Genomic DNA, 24,432 nt, shown 5'->3' on the forward strand with positions numbered 1-24,432 from the left:
CAAGTGACTCTTTGATTATGGCTCATGAAAACAGAATAATACAATCGTAAACGTGCGGATGATTTATGCAAATAAACCGGCGACGTGCTCATGAATCTGTGGAGGAGAAATGTGACCGGTCGGCTCTGTCTGATGACTGACAGCTCAGAGCTGCAAGAATGCAGCTACACGTAAAAGTCGAAATTTTATACATCAGTAACAACAACAACAACAACAGCAATAGTAATAATAATAATAATAATAATAATAATAATTTATTATTATTATTATTATTTGCTACCTGAATTTTTTCACATGTCCATCAACATTTACAATACTGCTAAAAAACACAAAATGAAAATCATTTAATTGAGAATTTCTATAAGTTTATTTAAAAAAGAATAGTAGAACATTTATAATAAAAAGTAAATAAAATTACATTTGTTATACTCATAAATATTTCATTTATATTTATTTATAATAAATAAAAAATATATTGCATATAGAAAACTCATATTTATATAAATATTTGCTCACCAGTGAGGTGTAATACAGTTCTGAGGCTTGTATGTGTACACCACTTAATATGCATGTAATTGTCTAAGAAAAAAAAATTCCCCTCCTATATTAGATACAATTTAAATACAGAAAATGAAGATGCACATCACACCAGGCTTTTTATTGTCTGCGTGAATCACCGTGTTTACCAAGCGATTATTAACTCGAATCAATACTGCAACAATATTTCTAATAGAAAGCTCAAAGGTCCTGATTTTTTTTTTTTTAATTTATTTATTTTTTCCTAAGGTGAGTAAACTGTGACCTCCAGTGGAGGTCATCACAAATGTAAACAGTTGTCAATTTTAAATAAATAATAAATCAAAGCAGGTTTTTAGGTGTGGGGTGGTGTCCAGAAAATATAGTGTCAAGTTGTGAAGTGAAAATGAGTGAAAATACTCTTTCCTTCACCAAAACAAGGTTTTGTTTTTTCAGCTTGCTTTCTCTTTGTCTTTTCTTTCTTTTATTGTATTTAAAAGTTTCTGCAGGGGTACAAATACCACACTGCCTCAGGGGAAAATAGCGACCAGATTAGGCTTTCCTTTCAAGGCCTGTGACATTAGTTGCTGCTAATCCGAATTGGGCTAATTGCTTTCCCAACATCACCCTTAAAGACTTTTACAGCGATGCAATCTACCTTATAAAAAAGATAAATGTATATATAAGAAATGTATATATTCATAGAGAGGTGCTGTTGACCTACTTGGCATATCAGTTAGGTTTCCGAATAAATAAATAAAAAATAAATAAATAGATGAAAATCAAAAAAGAAATCTCTTGAGAATGGAGACAACGAATTAGCTCTTGGAGCGGATTTACAGCTTAACCAAAGAAATCAATAACATGCTGGAGGTATTGTTTCCAAAGAAAACTACTTGACACACTCATCGGGGAATCCGTCTTTCTATGAAGGCAGGTTAGTGGTGTGAATTTTTGACAGCTGCAATCTGTGACAAGTGAGTAGCAATAACATTTGCACTACAAAGGTGCCTCACAAATACACTTATTCAAGCATCTCACCAGAAAGAATTTAACATTTAGACAAAATGCGGAATGTGTTTTCTCTCTCAGTACTGTTACACTGATTATGAGAAAATTACATTCTACTTTTGACAACTTCCCTGTATTATTACTAGAAACCAGCAGCTGCTAAAAGTGGCACACCTCCCGTGCACGCGCGGTTGACGTTCACGAAGACGCAAAAAGTTTCTTCTTGCGTTAAAGACTCAACAACCTACCACAGGTTTTTTTGTATTACACGTCGACTTTTAGTTTAATTCCTTTCACATATCTTTTCTCAAATTAGCCACAACATAATCCATAAACTTGTGAACTTGAATTGCATTGATGTTTCATAATAACGTATAATTGAAAGCTCCAACTTCGCTGTGTCGCTGTTGTATTTTTTATTTTTTACAGTAAATTATAACCAACACGAGGTCTCTCGCTGCACAAACCCCTGTCAGGAGGGGCGACAGGGTTGGGTTGTGTGAGAGGGGGTGTTTGTGGTCTGATGCATTCTAATGGAGGGGTTCTTGACGTAAAAATGTTTGGGACCCCCCCCCCTCCTCTCTTAACTGATATAAGCTGCGGCCATTCACGGTAGGCCTATAGGCTGAGCCACCAGTCTAAGTGAGTAGAAACAATGCAGGAAGGAGAAACAGATGAATGTGCTCGTTTAGTTTACGGGTTGTTTGATGAAGGAGTATTGGCCAAAGTGTTGTTCCTCACCGCGGGACCCTCAGTGACAGTTTGAGCCGGTCCTCTCAGCTCATTATCTCGCCGGCCCACTGAGGGCCCCATTCAAGCCGGGCAGTCCCTCGCCCCCTCCCCCCTGTCCCTTCTCTCTCTCTCGTCTCTCTCTCGCTCTCTCTCTCACCCTCTCTCCCTCTCTCTGGCAGCGTCGTTTGTCTACTCATTGAACCCGTAGTCAGGAATGCGATGGTTGTTAGGGAGCCCTCTTTCACCTCCGAAGTGTTTTATTGATGAGCTCTGACTTCTCCTACTTTTTCACATGTCAAAGAAAGTCAAGTGTAGGCCTCCACGACTTCATTTCACGGCCTCCCATCCCAAAAAGAAGAAGAAGAAAAGGAAAAAGAAAACGCATTTCTCTCCCCCTCCCCCTGCTCATGTCTGTCCCTCTCCCGTCTCTCTCGCTCACTCTCTCCCTCTTTGCCCTTTCACGCACCCCCTTTTCTGCTTCTCCACTTTGGCTTCAGCATCCACACAAACCTCATTCTCTTCCCCTCGGTTTTCCTTTTTGGAATAAGCAACGGGGCTCCTCAGCGCCGAGACTGGTGCTGGCCAAAGCTGCGAGTGTACGCTCAAACACGGGCGCAGAGGGGGTTGATTTTGGGTGCGCTGAGGTGTGCGCTAATAGTCGGTCATTCAGCCGGCGCAGTTTGGGAGCGTGTGGCCATGGCTACGCACTCATTTGCTTTTACTTTATTTACGCGTGCTATTTGCTGTCAGGTCGCAGGAGTGACGTCGCCGTGCCTCGCAAATGTGTCCATAAAAAGCACCCGAGCCTGCCTAAAGGCCGGACTCTTTATGTACGGTGCTCTTGTTGACACGATGGGGGTGGTGGGGTGGGGTGGGCAGGGTGATACTCAAAAGAATCAACAAAAGCACGTGGTGGACATTTTTGGTTGCTTTGAGTGTGAGTGAAGGCCGGACAAGTGTAAAATGATTTTCAAAGTAAAACAACTTTCTTTTTCTTTTTTTGGTTGGGGTGATTGGATGATTTACTTTAGAGCTCAATCGCTGTGATATAAGAGTTTAAAACTGGTGGTTTTTCAAAGTAAAAGTTTTTAAACAACCGTCAAAGATGACTCCCAATTACGGCACTTGCGCAGGTGCAACATCGCGCTACATTCAGCCCAGAAGAAAAAAAAGTGCGCTGAAAGTTTTACGCAGCGCGGATGTGCGTCTCTATAACGTTAATCGCATCTGTAGTGCATCGGCTGCTTCATAAAAGGCACGCTGCAGCTCTTTGTAATTTTAATTTGGTGTTACGAGCTCCAGCATTCCAAGTGTGCGCTGCTCCACTGCTAGTTTCCGTCCCCCCCACTACAACACACACACACCACCCACCGCCCACCCCCCTTGCGGCTCCAGCTAGCCTCAGGTTGGCGCTGAGCATGCCTGAGATTCCCTGTGCGGACCCAATTCAGCCTGGAAGAATAGAGCCTTCCGTCCAATGGGCATTTCCGAGGCAGTTCCTTTGCAATAGGGCAATATTCAGCAAGTGAGCGCAGAGTATTTGCATGCGTGGGCTGATTAGTGGGTTGGGAAGACGCGACACTCTCTCTCTCTCTCTCTCTCTCTCTTCCCCGCTTTCTCGCTCTCTCTCTCTCTTTCGCTTTGGCTCGGCCCCGTTTCCCGCTTTGGCTGTGGTGCAGGGGGAAGTGTTTATATGGGGGATGATGACAGAGGTCGGGTCGCGCTAATGGGCCAGTGAAGAGCGGCGGAGGGAGGCGAGGCGAGGCGCACACAGCAGACCAGGAACACATACATTAATACACTTGTTCCATCACCAATCAGCATAGGTGTGTTCATTCTCTTACCCCCACCTCCTCCTACCACCATTCACTCACTCTCCCTCCCTCTTCCCCTCCTTCCCCTCCCTCCCTCTCTCTCTCTTTCTCTTCCTCATCTCTCTCTTCCCGACTCTCTCATTCGCTCTCTCACACGCCAGCGCGCATCCTCGCCAAACTCCGTGCGTCCTGACATCTGAGTTCACTGTCAATCTCTGTCTCCTTCGCAGGGATATCCCCTTCGTCTCCGCCGAAGACCACTGGAAACTAAATTTTTTTCTCTTCGAAACTTCCCGGGAGAGAGCGATCCTGGTCGCCGTTTTTTCTCTCCCTTCTCTCTTTCTTTGGCGTGGACAACTAGGCTGCAGCCCATAGTTTACCCAGGACTTTGATAACGACGCAGGATGCCCCAAAAAGGTGAGATCCTGACTAAAAGTTTGTCTTGTTGCTGTTAAATTATGCATTATTATTTGTGATAGCCTAAATTATTATTATTATTATTATTATTATTATTATTATTATTATTATATCCGGTTTATTCGCGGCTGTAAGATGAGGGTCAGTGTGAGGTAGAGGGTGTTTTATCGTGGACTGTGCAGCCTGGACTCCCTCAAAAGTGCGAACAGCCTTTTAGCGTCTCTGTCGGTTTTATCTGCTCGACTTTTGGTTGTTGGGTTTAAGCCCACGGATAGCTTGCTGCTTATTTATGACAGCAAAGAGTAAAAAGTCACGTTGGGCCAGGACAGTGATCATCGTGGAGAATGGGGCGCAATGACCCGTTGAGGAAAGGTGTCAGATTGATTCATGCAGGCGAGTCACCCAAGCGCCTTCTTTACAAAAAAAAAAAAAAAAAAAAAAAAGCCTTCATGAAGCACTTGCTGAGGAGGCCCGTGTTCAGCGTGTTTGTTTGTGTGCCGGGGATAATACAACTTCACTCCTTGTCTCTAATCTTCTTCGGCGTGTCTTTAATGACAGCGACTGAACTGCTTTTACATTTTAGCAGTCAAGCTGTGGGGTATTTTAAAATAGTCAGATAAAGAGGCCTTGGCTGGCCTCAAATTTTAAAAGTAAATCTTTCTACATTTTTTTTAAATTAATAAAAGACAAACTGAAAAACAAGCACAAATTGTTGATGCTTTGAAACAATTTTTTGATCCATGTAAATAAGCAAAACCTATATTTTAGTGCAAAGCCTCTATTGTAATTTTAAATATAATTTTTAAAGAAAAAAATTGCATAAAATAATTAAAATAAAACTGCAATGAAAGAATAAATCACCTTGTAGCTTTCTATATTAACATGATCCTTTACTCTTAAATCAGATTAAGCTCTGATGCAATAAATGCTTTCTGTGACATGTGACTTTTTTTTTTTTAATTCACCTTCATGTGCACATTTTCTCTGTTAGCCAACAGCAGGACCACTGTAGCTCAGGCCTACATGTTCGCCCTCCTTGTTTGAATGTTGTGAGCGCAGGATCCAGCGGTCAGAATAAGCATGTTGAATTAACACATTGTTGTTGCGGATTACTAAAGGGAAAGAAATGCAGATTAGATCGCAGTTAACCTCAGGAACAACAACGTTTGAGCTTTCGACCTTAAATAAATGATTAACCACTTGGACCTTACAGGGCTATAAGCTACTGGCAGCAGTGTATTTGCAGGCTGGAGCCGGTCTCTTATTATTTTTATTGTTATTATTATTTCACGCACACATACAGAGATATTCAAACCTGCTAAAACCGCCGTGACATTAAGTCGCGAAAATAATAAAAATATGTAGGATTATTTACAAGTTTCCTGTGTCTTTAAGATCAGTGGGTAACTCAGCCTATGCGGGCCAGTGTGAAGGAATCTGAATTTGATTAATGACCGAGCAGGCTATTTGTTACAACATGAAAGAAAGCTACACAATCTGAACGTAACGGCGTCCCTACGTGCATCTCACCGACTAGCCCGAGACTAAACACAATCTGTTAGACGTCGACATTACAGGCCATTTTACTCTGCACACAACACAACTTTGCACGGAGAGAGAAAATGAAAACTTCAGACTTCTCCCTCCGTGGCCCCCTTTTTATCTGTTCCCCCATTCAAAAGCTTCTTTAATGCATTTGTCTTTTCCAATTGAGCGCCCTACTGCGCTGTTGTGTCTTTAAAACCGCTTTACAACCCGCACCAGCAGCACAAAATAACCACCAAATATTTATAACAAGAAATTACTTTTCCCCAAAAAAAAAAAAAAATCTTGTTCTATAAAAGCAGGGCAAACAAAACCCCACATTCACGCACTAGCGGCGCAGGGGTCACGGTCGTGTGTGTGTGTGTGTCTGCGTGTGTGAAAAAGAGAGAGTGCATGTGTTTGTGTGTATGTGTGAATGGTCCCGGAGGGGGTGGATGCATGCCTCCGGCTCTTTGTATTAATCTGAACTTGTTGGTGTGTTTAGAGGGGAAGCTGCGTGTTTCTAGTCGTGGAGGCCGAGTTTTCGCCCCGGGTTTGAGGTATACGGAGGCAGAAAAGGGGGTGCATTGTTGGGAGTCCAGCAGGCTTTGTACACCAGCTTTGTACCCCCTCCTGGTGTGGACTTTTGCAGATCAGTGAGGCGAGGTAGACAGCGTGTGTCACTGTACAGTTTCCACGACAGACTCCGCAAGAGGAAGGGTATCAAGTTTTAAAAATACACTAAAGCCTCTTGCTGGGACGATGAGGGGCTGATTTCTTTATAAGAACTAACAAGAAAAAAATGGGGGGAAAACACCAGGACTAGTTTTTTTTTAAAGAGGCAATGCTGTAAAGGAGTTACAGGCCCAATATCACATCACGGCTAGGCTGTTAGCTGAGATTTATTGTGACAGGTGCTTTCGGAAACAGGCCTAACAGAGACGTGAAAATAACGAAGATGAATGTTGTCCCGCGTCGATTTTAATTGATTTGTTTGGCACCAAAATTTAGGTTATCTGTAAAAGTAGGGCAAAAAATAAATAAATAAATAAATCTGAAAATACAGTAAGTACATCAGTGTAGCTGTGGCTGTGCTAATGTGTTGTTTTGCTTTGTCCTATAGGGAGACATTAAGTAGTGAAAACGGCAGATGATTGACTAAATTGTTATAGCGTGGACAGTCAACTCTGTTTCCAGGCAAGTTTAATTAAAATACATACATACACTCAGGATGTTTTTATTTAAAAAACAAAACAAAATCATAATTATGGATCAGTAAATGTTTAAGAACCAGATCCGCAATTTAAAAAAATAAAATTCAAATCGGACGACATGAGAAACTTTTTTTTTTTTGTTCAAAGAAATGTTGCAAATTATTTGACACCTTAAAAACAATAATAATAATAGTAAAACAGATCTGTACACTAGTTTTCTGATTTGCTGCTAACCACTTTTGTTATTTCCTTGTGACGCTTAGAATACCACAACCAAGCCACGTGGGAGTCTGGCGTAGCCTCAATGATGCAGAACAGTAAGTTGTTTTCTATATATTTTACTTTGAAACTTTTGATTACAGCCGCAATGTGGTTGCATGGAAGCAACACCCACTGACATTTTTCTATTTCTAATTTTATTTTTTATATTTATTTATTGCACTGCTTGTTAACATACATTTCAGAAACACATTTAAAAAAAAAAAAAAAAGAGGGCAGATGCATGTGCAGCCATACATTTTCAGGACTTTTTAAGTGCAGGGATGGAAATATTTTTAAGTTATTTGATGGCGCTTTCATTGCTGTTAATTTATTATTATCTCCCCCCCAAATGATAGGTAGGCAAGTTATTATTGAACAAGTTAATCACACGTCGTCCTTCCTTCTCCAGGGAGAGAGAGAAAGAGAGAGAGAGAGAAGGGGGGGATTAGAGGGGGGTGCTGGGTTGAGAGGGAGATTTTTGTTTCTGCTTGAGTTGGTATTAAATAATTGCACAGCCGTCTGCATTAGCGTTAGAGCTGGCTGCCAGGCTGCATACAAGATTAGCTGCGTAGAGAAGAGCCCTGCATGAAACATGAGGGAATAGCAATAATGTCTTATGTAGATTAGTCCATATTCTTCACGGACAGACAGCATGAACTAGAAAGAAAATGCTCATATTATAACCGCAGGCCTCACTGTTAGGTGCAGGCTGAACTCACAGAGGAAGATAAATATTAACAACCATATTGTCGTGGGTGCCAATCAAAAAAACAAAAACCAAAACATGGTAGATGAAGTTGCTTATAGGCCTCATGTGTTTAAAGTGGCCTCTTGCAGATGAATGATTTGTCTTGTTCCTGGTGTGTGTTGAAACCAAAAAGGATAAACATGAAACATTTTCTCTCTTGCTGCTGGACAAGAGGTGTATGACATCTGTGATGAAGGTGTGTGGAATAATTTTATTATATTATTCTCCATATACCTTGATGACGTGTCTGTGCTGTAACCTGTGCGCATTAGTTCGAGTATGTTTGAGAGGTGGATTGTTTTGTGTGTAGAGAGCTGTGATTCATAAGAAAGCGCTGCGGGGAAGAAAAACAAAAAAAACACGAGTGGCTTACTTTTGTTTTTCTCCAACTGGTCGTGGTGCTGTTAGAATTTTTTAAGTTAAATGGCACAGCGATGTGATTTCTTTCTTTTAATCTTGTCAGTTGTCAGTTATAGAGATGACAGAGCCTTAACAAACCTGTGTACAATACCCACTGGATTGATGTTAATAGGATGCTCCCCTGGCTTGGCGTGTGATGTCTGGTGCGAATTGCCGAGGAGATATCATTGGGCCCGGCCCTTTGGGTTGTCTAAAGGTCGCGACGGCCTCGCTGGCTTTTGTGCTAATAACTCCTGGGTGTATATAGTGGGGAGCGTCCAAATTGACACCATATGTTTTCCTATTAGTCGACTTGCAATAGAATACAAGGCGCATAATCAGCGCCAGCGGGCGAGATCGACTCCGGGCACTTGAGGGAATTGTGCCATGATTAAGACTTAACCTTAGGAGAGTTTGATTTTTATGTGATGTCGTTATCTGACGGGTTTTATCGATCCGGAGGATTTATATGATGGTTATAAACCAGAGGTGACGGAGCAACCCTGGAGAACCCGCAGAGTAGGGCTGCTTAATGTGGGTAGGCCAATTTCAGCGTAAGAAGTCTATTAATTCCACTTAATCCTGGAATTACCAAAGAGCAGGAGGGGATGATAATGGATTTACTATCAATCAGATCCACGCTGGAAGATTATAACACATAGCGGCCAAAAGGGATATGTTGCTCAGTTAAACAGGTTTATTCTCACTCAAGTAGCTACAAACAGGCCCGATCCCCCTATTTTTAATTTATTTATTTCTTTTGTGTCATCTATATAAAATAAAGTTCGCATTTAAAGCCAACTCCTATGGCACATTTCAGCACGAAGACGCCAACCGATTCCACACAACAGGACTGCGGTGGCTGTGAGCATTTGTTGTCAAATACAAACAAGGGGGGGAAAAACTGCATGTCACTTTTAATATGTTAAGAATCCAGGCGCGCCCTCGTTTGTGTGACCGCGCGTAGCCCCTGGCCACCTTAAAACGAAGTCTCCCTCGGAGGGTAAACGAGTAGCGTCCAATTTTGTCTGAGTGATATCCAAATGCAGACAGAAAGGGTCGTTTTATCATGCTACTATTTGTCGTGACGATGCGATTTTCAAAAGCAGAGCGGTGTCATAAAGTGACATGCCTGCCACAAGTGCTCCAACTGATCTTTTCAATTAGCCTCCCATGCATGATCCGAGGCGACTTCCGCCTATTTCCAGAAATTAAGCTCAAACTTGACGTGCAGCTAGCTTTATTTTAAAGACAAATGTCAGGCAGGCTCATCATATTTTCCCCCTCTTCTATATTTGGAGCTTATTTATTGCTAAGGAGCCTCTGCTCCCGGAGTCAATGTACCGGGCGGCAGCGCAGGGGAAGGGAGCGGAGAAACAGAGAGCAGCTCAGGCACTCCGGGGAGTCAGCTCTCCCTTTTGGCTTCAGGTTTGCGGGCTTTTTCTGTGCTTTAGAGAGATTCCATACAACAATTTAAGGATAATTTCTAAATATCACTATTTTTTAGACAATAAGCAAAAATAAAATCTCATATTTTAAAGCTAAAATTTTATTGTTTCGTTGTCTTTTTGATGCGTAATTATGGCATGTTTTTTATAGGATTGTCATGGGAAGGATTTTAGCGATTTAATATCGTTTTCCCTACAAGATGCTTTTGAATTTATGCTAATTTAACACATTATTGTAGTGGGGTGTTTATGGGATCGTCGATGTGGCTGGTTATTGTTTTAAAACACTGTTTGTGAGAGAGGTCCAGGTCTTGGTGATGGGAGTGGATAACGGCGCGGGTGTTTTAACGCCCAAGTTTGCCGGTTTGCTAGAGGATTGGTTGAGTTTTCTCTGGCCAGATCATCGACTGAGCTGTAAAATTACTATGAGGAAAAAAATTCTATATTTTTTTTTATTCGGTGTATGTCGTGCTGCTGTGGTTTGATCCATGTTTTTGCATGTGTTACTAAATAGCTGATGGGGATGCGCCGAACCTCACAACAGCTTTAAAAAAAGATTTCTGGAGTGCACTCCGGTTTAAGATATTTTTATACAATCGTGTGAGAGTTTATTGTGAAACTTCTCTATTGCTGTGTGCTCTGCATCATATCATACTGCATATATAACTCGGTTATTCTGAACGCTTAAATCATTCTGCTCACCATTATTTGGAAGCTGTTAGCTTTATCATATATTTCAAGAGGAGCTGCGACATGATTTGATAACTCCGGTGCTTTTGTCTCCATGTAGGTCACAGTGGCGTAAACCAGCTTGGTGGTGTGTTTGTTAATGGCAGACCGCTGCCGGATTCCACCAGGCAGAAAATAGTTGAACTTGCTCACAGTGGTGCTCGACCTTGCGACATCTCCAGGATACTCCAGGTGACAATCCCACTCCTTTTTATGAACAGAAAACGCCTTCATAAAGACTTTGGTCTCAGTGAATACAAGGAAATTAATAATAATATCCAAAAGCAAAAATATGGAAAACAAACCGATCTGAATTTTCAATTAAAGCCAGGTTTCCAGTAGCATTTCACGACCGCTTTAAGCCAGTAAAACCACTTATTAGTTTTCAATTAAAGGTATGTTTTAAGGACAACAAACGGAAAAGTAATCTGCCTGCTGTTGTAAAGAATAAATGCCTAATATATCATTCAAGGCATATTTTCTGTATTTATAGACCCATGATGAAGTCCAAGTGCTGGACAGTGAAAAGGTGATAATTATTTGAGCCATCTTAGCAATTCCGTTCATAGTCGTAAATAATGTATGTGAATTGTGTCTTTTGTTTCCCGTCCAGGTATCCAACGGCTGTGTGAGCAAGATCCTTGGTAGATATTATGAAACAGGCTCCATAAGACCGAGAGCAATAGGCGGCAGCAAGCCCAGGGTCGCCACTCCAGAGGTGGTCGCGAAAATCGCGCAGTACAAGCGGGAGTGTCCGTCTATCTTTGCGTGGGAGATCCGTGACAGACTTCTGTCGGAGGGGATCTGCACCAACGACAATATACCCAGTGTAAGTGTATTGACTGTAAGTTGTGTGCATGATTTAATTTGCCACATGAAATGACTTTTTTCTCATGCACTGGAGGAAAAGGAGAAGGGCATCCAACCATTCAGTCTTATTAAGTGCACTGCGATTCAAAGCGTGGGGCACACATTACTGCATATGTGATCACCCAAACATACGCTCGGTTTTGATGGGGCTCGTTGTTCATTTGTGCGCTTTGCCAGAAACATCTTCCTGTACATATTTATTATGATTATAATGCTCGCGTTATGCGTGTACGAACACGTGTTTTGCCCGCGCGAGCAGAGACGTGCCGATACTGCGCTCCATCCAATCCTAATCCAGACTTTTATCATATGTAATTTGTCATTCAGGTGTCATCAATAAACAGAGTCCTCCGCAACCTGGCTAGTGAAAAGCAACAGATGGGCGCAGATGGCATGTATGACAAGCTGAGAATGCTCAACGGTCAGACAGGAACTTGGGGGGACCCGGCCCGGCTGGTACCCCGGAACATCAGTGCCAGGGCAGCCCAACCAAGGTGAGCCTCATTGTCATGCAGTAGCAATAAAGACACCTTGACGCACGCACAGTTGTGAGGTTCTCTACAAAAAAAGAAGTATACATCCGGGTGGTGTGCTGACACGCAGTGACATTTATGGTCACCCACAAAAGCATCTGATTTGAATTCAATGCATTAGGTTTAAAGTGAACCTCGTGAGGTCACCACAAGTTGCCATGTATGAATATGAATAGGTTTACGGCCTACTCTTCCGGTGATTCCGGCCCGTGGCTGTTTGCAGGAAGGTATAGTATGGTCATGCTTTTGATGCTCTGAACAAGACTGAAAATATAAAACTAGTCGATCAGAGGAAGCCATAGGCCATGCATGCATTCTGAATGTCTCCACTGTCCCAGACATGGATGTGCGTGACAGAGGCTTGTCCTTTCAGCAGAGGTGTCCATCCAACAGCCTGCATTTTCCTCCCCGATGGGGAGGCAGGGAGCCGGGGGAGAGCTGTGTGCGGCGATGTTAGCACAAAGGAATGCTTTTCCTTCACACGCAATGATTAGTTATGGGAACAGTCCTCACTACGCAGCTTTTCTTATAAGAAGCTACAACTTTGCAGGCAGGAGTTTACGATCACGGTTTATTTGCACGTGTAAAGCGGAAATGCAAGTGTTGGAATTGAGTCCGACAAGCTTTAATAAATGAACTAAAAAAAACAAAAACAAATTAGCATTTGTGTGACGGCAACTGGTCACGTGGGGCTGTCAACGAGCAGTAAAGCGGAAAAGATCATATTCACGGCTAAAATAATTCATTTAATGATGAAGCTACAACGGCTAATTTAAATAATAATAATAATAATAATAATAATAATAATTATTATTATTATTATTATTATTATTATTATTATATGTAACTATTTAATGTTAAGTATTTAATTATAATAATGATCATCATTTTCATCTGTTGTATATATTGTTTTGCAGCCTAGATAAAAAAAATATCCAGAAATAAAAAATATAATAATAATAACAATGATATAAAAATCTAAAAATAACAAAGTTGTGTTTGATTAAGTATTTGGGTAAAACAGTTGTTTCAGGGGAACGAAAATATGTTTTCAATCAGACAGCCGAGTAAGCACATATAATGGCTACATGGAGAGTGACAGGGCCCCAAAAGAAGACAACTCTATCCAAAGAGAAACGAATAAAACTCCACACCGATGCTGTCTTTCATCTCTTTCTCATGCTCAGTCGCTGGCTATATGGCTCTAAATCCCGTCTATAGGATTTAGTCTCTCACTTTCTCTTTCAGTTTTAAGCGGTTTCTCAAGAGTGTTTTGATCCAGTCTCAGCAGCTGAAAGGTGCCGCAATTGGTTCGGTATCTCTTTTTTTTGCTGCTTTTCCGCCTCACTGGCTGAGACATCGTGATACTAAAGAATGAGTTTATTTCCCAGCGCTTTTATAAAGAAAACAAATCCCATCCTAGCGTCAGTGGGTCTGGCGCACGTATAATAGCTGCACATTCACTCCTTTTTATAGATTATCCGGAGTGAAGAAACAAATAGCGTGGATACAAACTATTGGCCTATAGAAGAATACTTTGGCTATTATGCAGCAAGGGAAATTGTCAAGAAATGTGTCGCATCAGGTTTCCTTCACTGAACAAAAACGGACACATATAGACACACTAAATGTGTTTGGAGGCCTGCGTGAAGCAGGGAGAATTTCCACGCAGCGGATATGAGGAAAAGTGTAACTTGGTTTATTTTTTTATGATGTAAACACGCATTTTATTTTGTGCTATCGCTCTATAGTTCATATAAACACATTAGGTAATTGGCTGATCTTATAATCCACGTAGGTGAACAGGCCTTCCTGCACCTTTTCCCCAACTTTGCAACAACCTGGAGTACAGGACTCCAGCTGCTCGGCTCTGCTTTTTTTTTTTTTAGAACACAAACAAAATTTGCTCTGAAAAAGAAAATGCTGAAATGCCACTTCATGACTTGAACCCACGGGGCCCAGAGCGCCATCGTTGAGATATTACATAAACCTCTATCAACGCACCCGCTGCTTAATTTCGCATTAACTTCTTGGTGTGATAATGATGTCCAACAACAAGACAGACATTAGTCGATAAGCCTCGCCCTGCGAGTGAAGGGGCCTTCAGGCCCACCGCGGACAAACAGCAGCAGTGAATAGATTGGCCTTATTTTGGTTGTTCAGGGGGTTGCATGCTCTCTCCTCACTCATTTGTTTCCAATTGAAGACAGAAATCCTGACTGGCGTGTAGCTGGCCGGGGGACGTGATTAATGATGGTAGTGGATAAGGGTTAACACACTGGACTCAAAGCTCTGTTGACTGGGATCCTCGTGCGCACAATGCCAAAGTACTATAGCCTGTGTGCCTCCAGAGAGAGGGGATCCTTTTGTCATCTCCTCCAAAAGCTCCCCTCCACACACACACACCCACCCCCATCCCATCCCATCCCATATATTACACCCACCGAGGGCTCACTGCTCGTCCCTGGCTGTGTCCATAGTTTAATGGTTTCCCTTACTCCTGAAGGCATTGTATCATTCTGAAAAGCGTCTTCTTCTATTCAAAAGTTGGTGGTCACCTCAATGGCCATACCAACGCCCATATGGGAACGGCCATTGAGGCACTGCTCTGTCCTGGAGGAAAAAAAAGGAGGGGGTTTTGGAGCTGTGTAGAGAGTTTGGGGTTTAAATACATTTCATAGGCTCTGAAAAGAGGCTCAGCACATCTTGTCACATTTCTCTTAACCTTTTGAGAACACACGCCATTGTTGGGACACGATAAGTACGCGGAGCTTTCCCCTTAGCCAGCCTGTTTTTCCCACAATATTTTATCAACAGTTTAACCACGAAGCCGGTTTGATGCTGTTCCTTTTTCACGCAGCCAGTCGTCTGTAAAGTGGCAACATTAAGAAGAAATTGCAATAATTCCTCCAATTTTGAAACAAATTAACCATGATGGGTGCTTTAATTAATGATGTACCACCGAGGTCTGTACAATTAGCGCTAGGCTGATACAACACGAGGCCCGATAATTAATTATTCAATTAAGCTTAAGTGAATGTATATTTTCATTAATTTCTCTCTCCTTTTTTTTTTAGATGGCTGCCAACAACAGGACGGTGCAGGAGAAAACACAAACTCCATCAGCTCGAACGGGGAGGATTCAGAGGAGACACAGATGCGTCTGCAGCTCAAGAGGAAACTACAGAGAAATCGCACATCCTTCACACAGGAGCAAATCGAAGCATTGGAAAAAGGTCAAATATGCAGTGGTTAAATGTATAATTAGTTTTGAACATCCTGACTAATGTTTTATCGATAACAAAATGCAAAATATTTTGGTTATTGTAACCAAATTCAAAGAAAATGCAAACTGCCTGAGGGGCTACATTTCCTTATTACACCGCGTTAAATAAGAAGCCTAATTAAAAACCTAATGTTTTGGAACCAGGGCCACAGACACGCATTTGTTTCACTAATAGCTCTGAATAAAATTAACTGCCCTTGACCTAATCTTATGTTTATTTACTGACACTTGTACCTGTGTGATTACTCCCACTGCAGAATTTGAAAGAACTCATTATCCAGATGTTTTCGCGCGAGAAAGACTAGCAGCGAAAATCGACCTGCCCGAGGCAAGAATACAAGTGAGTGATCGCAACTTTTGTGAGCACGTCTTTAAAGAGGTTTTAAACTTGAAGCTAAAATTATGCTTTTCCCCTCCTTCATCTGCAGGTATGGTTCTCAAATAGGAGAGCAAAGTGGAGGCGAGAGGAGAAGCTGCGGAATCAGCGCCGGCAGGCCAACAACTCCTCAAGTCACATTCCCATCAGCAGCAGTTTCGGCACCAGCGTCTACCAGGCCATTCCACAGCCCACCACACCGGGTAGGTCCACCTAATCAGGGATATTACTTTGACCATATGCCCAGTAAGGTAAAATTATACTCAAAATTAATTTTTCAACTGAAATGATTAAAGTGCAGTACTTCACACATGCTGCACAAGCACACACTACTTTATTACAAATTTTTTTTTAAAAAATGCATTAATACTGTGATGGGTTCCATAGGCTCAGTGGATTAAATATTTACTAAACAGTATCATGCCACAACCTGCGGATTCATATAAAAAGGGCAAAGGAGGCCTCGGTGGCTGTGCGCTCTAGTTCGCATGAAGAGGCGCCGTTGCTTCCCTTTGATGGATGATTGAGCAAAACTTCTCAGCTGACTATCTGAGCAATTACCGAATCAGGCACGAGGGTACACCGGCAGAGCTGAAGCTCGTGAAGTCAATCACCTGAGGCTCTCGCTGTAGAGCTATCTGTCCGGGCCCATCAGCCTGTCAAATAAGGCGTCACCTTCCGCACGCACTGCTTAACGCTAATGAGATGACTTCTCTCACCGGAGCTCGGTGTGTGTGAGATTTCTTCGGTTTCAAGCGAGTTTTCATTTTCATCCACAGTGTCTTTCACCTCGGGGTCAATGCTGGGTAGACCTGACACCGCACTCACAAACACCTACAGTGCGCTGCCGCCGATGCCCAGCTTCACCATGGCAAACAATCTACCTATGCAAGTAAGTAAAATCTCTGCATACATTACATACGAGTGCTTAAATACAATGAATTTAAAGCTGGGTTTTTACAGTGACTGGTGTGACTATAAGAGTGGCAAAAAAGTACAACATTACATAGGCCTGCATACTGTAACTAAAGGATTCGTGAAATAATTTGATAATATTAAAAGCAGACAAACTAGATTACAGACTACTGAGCTGCACATTATGGTTGGCTAAGCTAATGTAACATTCTCTCCTCATTTTTAGCCCAGCCAGACCTCCTCTTATTCCTGCATGCTGCCTACCAGTCCGCCTGTGAACGGGCGGAGCTACGAAACATACACGCCCCCTCATATGCAGGCACATATGAACAGCCAATCTATGACCACTTCTGGTACCACCTCAACAGGTAGGCAGAAAATTTCACTTTTTTAATTTTTTATTTTTAAAGCAGCCTGCTTGGGAATTAATAAAGCAAACACTGCACTCTTTGAAATATCTGCCACCTTTCCAGTAATCAGGGGGTACTACAGAGCCATGTCTGATTCATGATCTGTCATCCCAAGTTTCCCTTTCCTTTGGTTTAAATGTCTGAGGATCAATATCTCTACATCGCACATCATTTTTCTCTCCGCAGTTGCATGAACGAGGCTCATTTCTTTGCCACTCCGGGCCATCATGTCAACCCCACTACTCCAGCCCATAGTTTAGTTCCACCCCATTAGGATGTTACTGAGAGCCATATATACCGGTTATAGTCATGAAGAGTTAATCATGCATAACCACATTTCCTCTGTGCTAAATTGCTAATTAATTTGATTCATTTGCTGTTGTATTCTCTCTGTTTAAATGCCATTGCCAAAGCCTCAATTTATCGAGCTTGCAAGCATTTTACCGAGCCACCACGTGCAGAGCTTTGTGACTCATTGCAGGCCCATGCTCATCTACCTATTTGCAAGTGTTTAAAGCACAATGCTCTGTTAGTTAACTGTTGTACTAACCGTACACGGTGAACCTGCTCATCTAATTTTAGTATTTAGACCTCTTTTTTAACTTCTTTACGTTTTTCTAATCTGACATCAATCTTTCTCTCTTTGTCTTCACAGGACTCATCTCTCCTGGAGTGTCTGTCCCAGTCCAAGTCCCAGGAAGCGAGCCTGACATGTCTCAGTACTGGTCAAGACTACAGTAGAGAGAAGAGCTACTTCACCCTGTAACCACCCACTCCACCATCGCCCTCCGGCAGTGCTCCTCACACATACACGGCACAGGAGAGTAAAGAAGGCGAGAGAGGGTTGAAAGGAGGCAACAGACAGAAGAGGAGGGAAAAAAAAGAGAGAGAGCAAGGGACTCTGGGAGAGCCTTTGGGACGTCTGGGCTTTGTTTTTCCAGTGGGACAGTGTGCTGTTATGTAGCTCAGCACATTCAAACGAGGACTTGGAAGAGTGAACAACGATGGGAAGATGGGGGGGAAAAAATGGACCGGTGACCGGTGTTAAATTTATATGGAACAAAAACTTCTTATCTGTTTTTTTTTTTCTATTTCCAACTTCAGTCATTGTTTCCTTTTGTTCTCTGGTGTGTTTGTAAATGGCCATTTGTATGTTAATATGAAAAACCAAGATCAAGTACTGATAGATGGACTGCTAGAAAACCATGTTGGTCTTGCGTTTGTTTGAGAGAGGAGAACCTGAGAGATTCTGCCATGACTATCTTTTAATCTGCTTATATCGAGACTTTCTACCAGCCTTTGCATGGTCTCTGGACGCTGTTGCATATCATTAAAGACGAAAAGCTGGAGGGAAGACTCTTACTGTGTCAAAGAAAAAAAAGAACTATTTATTGGTCTTATTCCTTGCGAATGGATATTTTAGCAGAGGAAACTCAAACTCGATCCACCCACTGAGGCTGTGGTCTTGGCCCCTCTGACGTGAGCCTGCATTTGCTGGCTTATTAGACACGGATCACTATGAACAGCTCCAAGTGTGCAAAGAAGGTGCGACACGCAACCCAACTCGGACCCTTTTGCTTCGGTGGTTGGATTGACACTTGATTACCACGAAGAACGTTAAATGTGGAAAACACAGGTGCAAAAAACCCCTGTAGTCTGTAAATGGTAGACTGCATCTTCGATATAATCCAGTTTGTTTATGTCAAAATGTAAAGTACTTGTCTTCCCTAGAAATCTTCCAGAAAGATTTCACCAATAAAAGTTGATTTCATTTATCCCCCTCCTCCCCCCAGAATATTCTATAAATGTTCCATGCATCATAAAATACATTTTCTTTAGGGTCAGGTACAATTTGTCTCTTAGGTATAGTTGTATTATAGTGTCCTATGGTCAAAAAAAAATAATGTGCAACTAGAAATATTTAATTCCTATAATTATGATTAAACATTGCTTGACAGAGTTTTAAACTTAAGTGTTTGGCAGTTGTTTACAAGTACATATCAGATTTAATCATTGTTGATTGTAAAACAGACCAAAGCCTTTGTATTTCATCTAGTACACAATGTTTTTTTAAAAGATATTAGTCTTGTGTTGCAAAATTTTGTAAACACGTTCTGTTCAACTATATTGGCTTCGAGTTCGTGAGACTGCAGTCGAAACCCGCAGTCCTTATTTATAATTGAAGACCATGGGAGGGTTTTTCTAGCATCATCTGTCATGCTCTTTTGAGTTTTGCATTTTTATTTCAGTGTGTACGTAGAACATGGACACATACTGGGTTTACGTCTGAGCATTGCTTCTGAGATAAAACGTCTACACGCTGTCTCTTAAATATTTCAATTTAATTTTATTTAAAATGGAGCTTTCTAAATGTATTTTGTGAAAACTATAAAAAACATTTTGTACAGTAAAATTGTGTCTTAAAGAAAGCCTTTTTGCCTGGTTAATGCTGTGTCAGCTTTTACTGAGGAAGGAGAAACTCTTTTTTTTTTTTTTTTTTTGCAATGTTGCTGCAAAAGTGATGAAACTCTAACACGGGCCGGTGCCAGTGCAACAGCTTGTGGTGAACGTAACACGTTCGATTCCTGCCCAACAAAGGCGTCCAAAGTAAAAAAAACAATCCTGATGTGTGGGGCCGAACCAAGTCGACACAGACCACACAATGAGAAAGGTCAAGCAATTCAACGTCCCTTGCTCTTGTTTTAGTAGAGTTACGATGGTATGGAAAACCAAAAAAAAAATACAGGACCAATGACGAGACCAATGAGGAAAAGGAGGGAGCAGAGAAGAGAAAGGGGGGAAAAAAGTCATGAAATAAAGCAGTCAGTGCCTAGAGCGAGGTGGAGGAGCGATTGTGTGGCAGAGTGAGTTATTTTGCTTCACTTGCTGCCTCAGCAGGGGGTGGGTTGTGTGTGTATGTGTATGGATTTAAAGGGGTATGGAGGGGGAGAGAGAGAGAGCGCGAGAGTAACCATCTAAAAGGAAAAGTTATCCAGGAGAGAGTGAGGTCAGGTAAGATTCACTCAGCATGTACCAGCTCCGAACATCCTGCTAAATTGATCAACTTCATCTAGATGTCTCACTCAATATTAAATAGTTCAGTTAGAAGTTTGCAGGATTGGAGGTTAATCAGATTTTTAAGAGGATTTTTTTTTCTTGGACTAAAGCAATTTCTCTGTTCATTTAATCCAGTTTATCACACAAATGGAGGAAGTCTGTTTCGGGATCACGAGGAGGGGAAGACGGAGCAGACTCGATGACTGCGGCGAGACAGAGGAGGAACATTAATAATTACAGAGAGATTCAAAATGCAAGAAAGACTGCAATTAGTGGAAGTCTAAATAATACACAGCTTCGGGATAAAATGGTTTAAATGTAATTCTTGTGCGGAACAAAGTCAGGCAATAGAAGTTTCTGTAAAAGTTGCAGAGAACTTTTTACTTTTTGATATGATTTTTAATGAGACACAATAATTCTGACCTGGAGAAATCTGAATCTGAATTCCCACAGCAAGTGAACAAATGCTGACGCCCGGCTACTTAGCGTCTCAGCGTGAGTGTGTGCTTGAAGCAAACATGAAGTCATGCCTCCCTCATCATTATAAAAAAAACAAATAAAGAGTAGTATAAGCTTTGAGTAATATTTTTTTGACAAGTATGGCTTAATTGGTTCTCATCGCTAAAGCAACACACAACAACACATTTGAAGGGGAATCTGCCTTTAAACTAAACTTCTCAGAGAAAGAGTTAATGCAGAAAAAAGATATTGAATGTGGTTAAGAAAACACCCTACTTTTTATTTCTTTACTAGTATGTGATCAAATACAATCCATAAAACCCAAGTAAAAGCAACTGTATTCAAATAGTTGGCTTTAGCTAAGAAACATATAGATGTGCAACCTCCACACTACTTCAGGAAGAGCTGCATAATGTACCTACAGCATCGAATGTTCATCTTATGTGACAGTAATACAGATTTTATTCACATAAGAGTCATTTACAGACTGGTAACACACCTAGTAATAACGTTGCATTGCATTTTGAGCAACAAAACTGAATCAATCAGAAGAAAGGTGACAAAACAGGCAAACACTTGGCTAATCATAAGCCGCTGCATTGTGGGAGGACGCTGACAAATCCGCTCTATGATAAGTTATATGCTAAATTCTAAATTTGATTCAAAACATTTTATAAATTAAAAAAACAATCAGCTCTAGTGCTTCTGAACTGAGTAGACAGAAAGTGAATCAGCATGCTGACATAGAAACTTGGGCTAAATAATGTAAAACAACAAAAAACAAACTTGCATGCTAGTAAAACGGGAACATAAACACGTGCCAAAACGAGTCTGTTCTATTTTAATCTACCTTTAATTTGTACCCTGAATATGTCAGCTCATCAGCAACAATAACTTGCGAAAAAATGCGTTTTTATCTTTCATTCACATGCGTAAGTGACCTGCGTATGAAAACTCGTTCTCTCTCATAAAATACACCTGATACAAGAGCGCTCCACTCATGTATGAATCCGTCAGGTAACACTACCCTCTCCCGACAAGTGTTGCAGATGGTTACCAATACTGCCAGTTTTTACGAGCAAAAATATTCAAACTGGCATCAACAGCAGACTGAGGAAAATAAAAATGAAACATTTAATTTTTCATGTTGATTTTTTTGTTCTCCTCTGTTTCTCCATGTCACCGTTTGACCTAATTTGTTCTTTTGGGCTTGTCATGGCAAAGCAGCTCATCCAGCAAACATGCCTGATGAGGTGTGAAGCCTGCACCCAAATTCAGTTCTCCTACCCTCTGCCCACATTCCTGCTCTGCTCTGCTTACTGGAGGTATACATCACTCACAGGCACAGTCTCAGGGTCAGATGGAGGCATCCCTATCCAAACCTGAAACCAGTCAGGCAGACCAGAGATCAGTCACTCCCAACACAGAGTCTCACACTCTATTTTCTCCTCAGAGTTGGTGCTGAACTGCAGTAAAGTAAAAACCGACAATATAGTTTGTGCCATGTTCTGTATATTTATTGTTTATTATTTACTTTTACATAAGAAAATTTGACCAACCTGCAAAATAAACTGTATTTATAGACTCTTGTATGCTGGAGTGAGTCGATAGAGGCCCAGGGATTAGTTAAATTATTCAATATTTTCTTCGACTGTCTGTCGAAAAAATTAACGGTTGCATTTTGCTTGTAAACAAATTCTCTAAAGGCAGAGAAAACAACAAAGAACTTACAAAATGTACCAAACCTGAAAAAAAACACCCAGCTTGTATTTTATTTAGGTTAAGTAATCATCACCTTACCAGCCATTTACCTTTACATTACATTTCAAAACAACACAGTGTTTCTATGTTTCTGCAACTTGCAGGAAAAACAGAAAAAAGTTTGCTAGCAACAAAAGTGAAACGAGTCCGTAATGACAGCGTGGAATGTGTGAATATCAGCTTTCAGAGTCAGGAAAAAAACAAAACCAAAAAGCATGTAGACTAAGTGTAAATAAAAGAAGAGCTGTGAAATATAGGATGAAATGTGTCGGTTATGAGAAGAGGTACTGTGGATGTTTAGATCTTCACCCCTGGCTGTGTCAGTTGGCAGGTGGTAATGGCTGGCAGGGTTATAGATGTTGACATTACGTGGGCAAGGGAACAACCTGGTCACCGCAGTGAAGAGGACAACGCCGCGGCATTCCAGGTGTTGGTTGCCTATAGCGACTGTGTGGGAGCTCTAGAAGTCCAGGTGTTTGTTGCCGGAAGTGCCGGAGCCACAGGCTGACGCCACCGCGGCTGCTCCTGCCAGCTCCCCCCTGCTCACACGACTCACTGTCTCAGACAAGTCTGGAGGCAAATGCAGTCTCTGCACAAATCAGAGAGAGAGAAGAGGGACAGAGGGAGGGGGGCAGAGCGTCAGTGCAAGAAGAAAGCACTACAGTGGATCAGCATACAGTAGATGTTACTCTTCAGTGATGCTTATTCGCAGAGAGCCATGTTGGGTTGAAATTGCATTAGATGCTTCAGCACTCCCCTCAGCACTGGCAGCATGGAGTAAACCTGCCAGCGTGTTGCTAAATGCTTCAAAGAGCTTTAGGTCTGTTACACCTCACAGGGAATATATGTATGTGTGTGTGTGTGTGTGTGTGTGTGTGTGTTGGGGTTGTTTTGGAGAATTGTGAATGGGACACAAAATCACTCATTTATGAAGTAAGAGAAAGTGTGTGTTCCAACACAACTGTGCCCGGAAAATCTGGATGGATGCGTTTGCATCAGTGCAGCAGCGCTGACTGCTTTACTGTAACACAAATTGTGCTCAGTTGTCTACAAGAAAGTCTTTTACAGTAAAGCTTATCTACAGAGCAGCCCTGTGTCAACTCAAAGCACAAAGACGTTAAGAGGTTAATAAGGGCCACTCGTGTAAACCCCCCAAACACCAACATGCTTACTGCTATAAAGCTTAAGAGGGGTTTCACTGCCTGCTCTGCTTTCTCTAGATCTGCCATGAAAGGCTGTCGGCGGCCCTCCATGAACAAAGTCTTGAAGAGCTGTTGAGAGCGTGAGAGGAGGTGAAGTATCTCCGGAGTCAAGTGTGGCCCTGACAATGGTGCTGAGTGGCTTGTTGCCCAAGTGTCTATTGAGGAAGTTAAATCAGAATACTGCCATTCTGGGTACAAGAAAAGTTAAACCCTATAATTTCCCCCTGAAAGAATCTGCCATGACATCTGAAACCCACTGGCCAAAGCCTGCACTCCCACACCTAGCCCACCTCAACCCTGTAAACCTTCCCTGCCCGCCACGTCCTTCCCCTCCAGACATCCAGCTTTAGCAGAGCCTTTCCACTCCCACAGATACTTATCTTTTTCCTAATGACTAGGTGTTTGGGTACGGGGTTTAAGAGCGTCATTACTTAGAGATAATCAGAATAACGCCGCACTCTTTACCCCTTCAGGGTAGATGACTTCCAGCCTTTATTTTTTTAGAGTGCTGAAACACCTGAGTGTGTTTTAAATGACTGATCTTCGTGTCTGATATGAAGCCTTCTCTTCCTGCTCCTGTGGCTGACAGCTCAAGTTGTTGAGCATATTGCCTTTGTGTGTTTCAGAAAACCATTTGTGAGGCAAACAGAGGAAAGAAGAGTAGTCTTCCTGCAGATTATCTAAGGGAAGGTGAGAACTGAGACACTTGTGAAGGACCTGTAATTTAATGTGAGATGGTAAAGCTAAGGT

The 24,432-nt window shown here is 41.8% G+C and overlaps 2 protein-coding genes across 2 annotated transcripts in view; one reads left to right on the forward strand and one right to left on the reverse strand.

Moving 5' to 3' along the window:
* The first annotated feature begins 3,936 nt into the window (after nucleotides 1-3,936).
* pax6b (paired box 6b) lies at nucleotides 3,937-19,623 on the forward strand. The gene is given in 15 exon segments (XM_005467163.4): nucleotides 3,937-4,085; nucleotides 4,304-4,490; nucleotides 7,492-7,545; nucleotides 8,410-8,433; nucleotides 10,875-11,005; nucleotides 11,307-11,342; nucleotides 11,427-11,642; nucleotides 12,011-12,121; nucleotides 12,123-12,177; nucleotides 15,294-15,452; nucleotides 15,760-15,842; nucleotides 15,931-16,081; nucleotides 16,658-16,770; nucleotides 17,020-17,161; nucleotides 17,859-19,623. Coding segments are annotated over 14 exon segments (1,374 nt in total). The 5' UTR covers nucleotides 3,937-4,085; nucleotides 4,304-4,477; the 3' UTR covers nucleotides 17,945-19,623.
* Nucleotides 19,624-20,993: 1,370 nt separating this feature from the next.
* Nucleotides 20,994-24,432, reverse strand: part of elp4 (elongator acetyltransferase complex subunit 4) — a 54,337-nt gene continuing 50,898 nt past the window's right edge. Inside the window, exon 10 of the mRNA XM_003442311.5 lies at nucleotides 20,994-23,069. Coding sequence (XP_003442359.1) covers nucleotides 22,941-23,069 — 129 coding nt within the window. The 3' untranslated portion in view covers nucleotides 20,994-22,940. The remainder of the gene's footprint in view (nucleotides 23,070-24,432) is intronic.

The sequence above is a fragment of the Oreochromis niloticus genome, linkage group LG1 (assembly GCF_001858045.2).
Source record: "Oreochromis niloticus isolate F11D_XX linkage group LG1, O_niloticus_UMD_NMBU, whole genome shotgun sequence".
NCBI lineage: Eukaryota > Metazoa > Chordata > Actinopteri > Cichliformes > Cichlidae > Oreochromis > Oreochromis niloticus.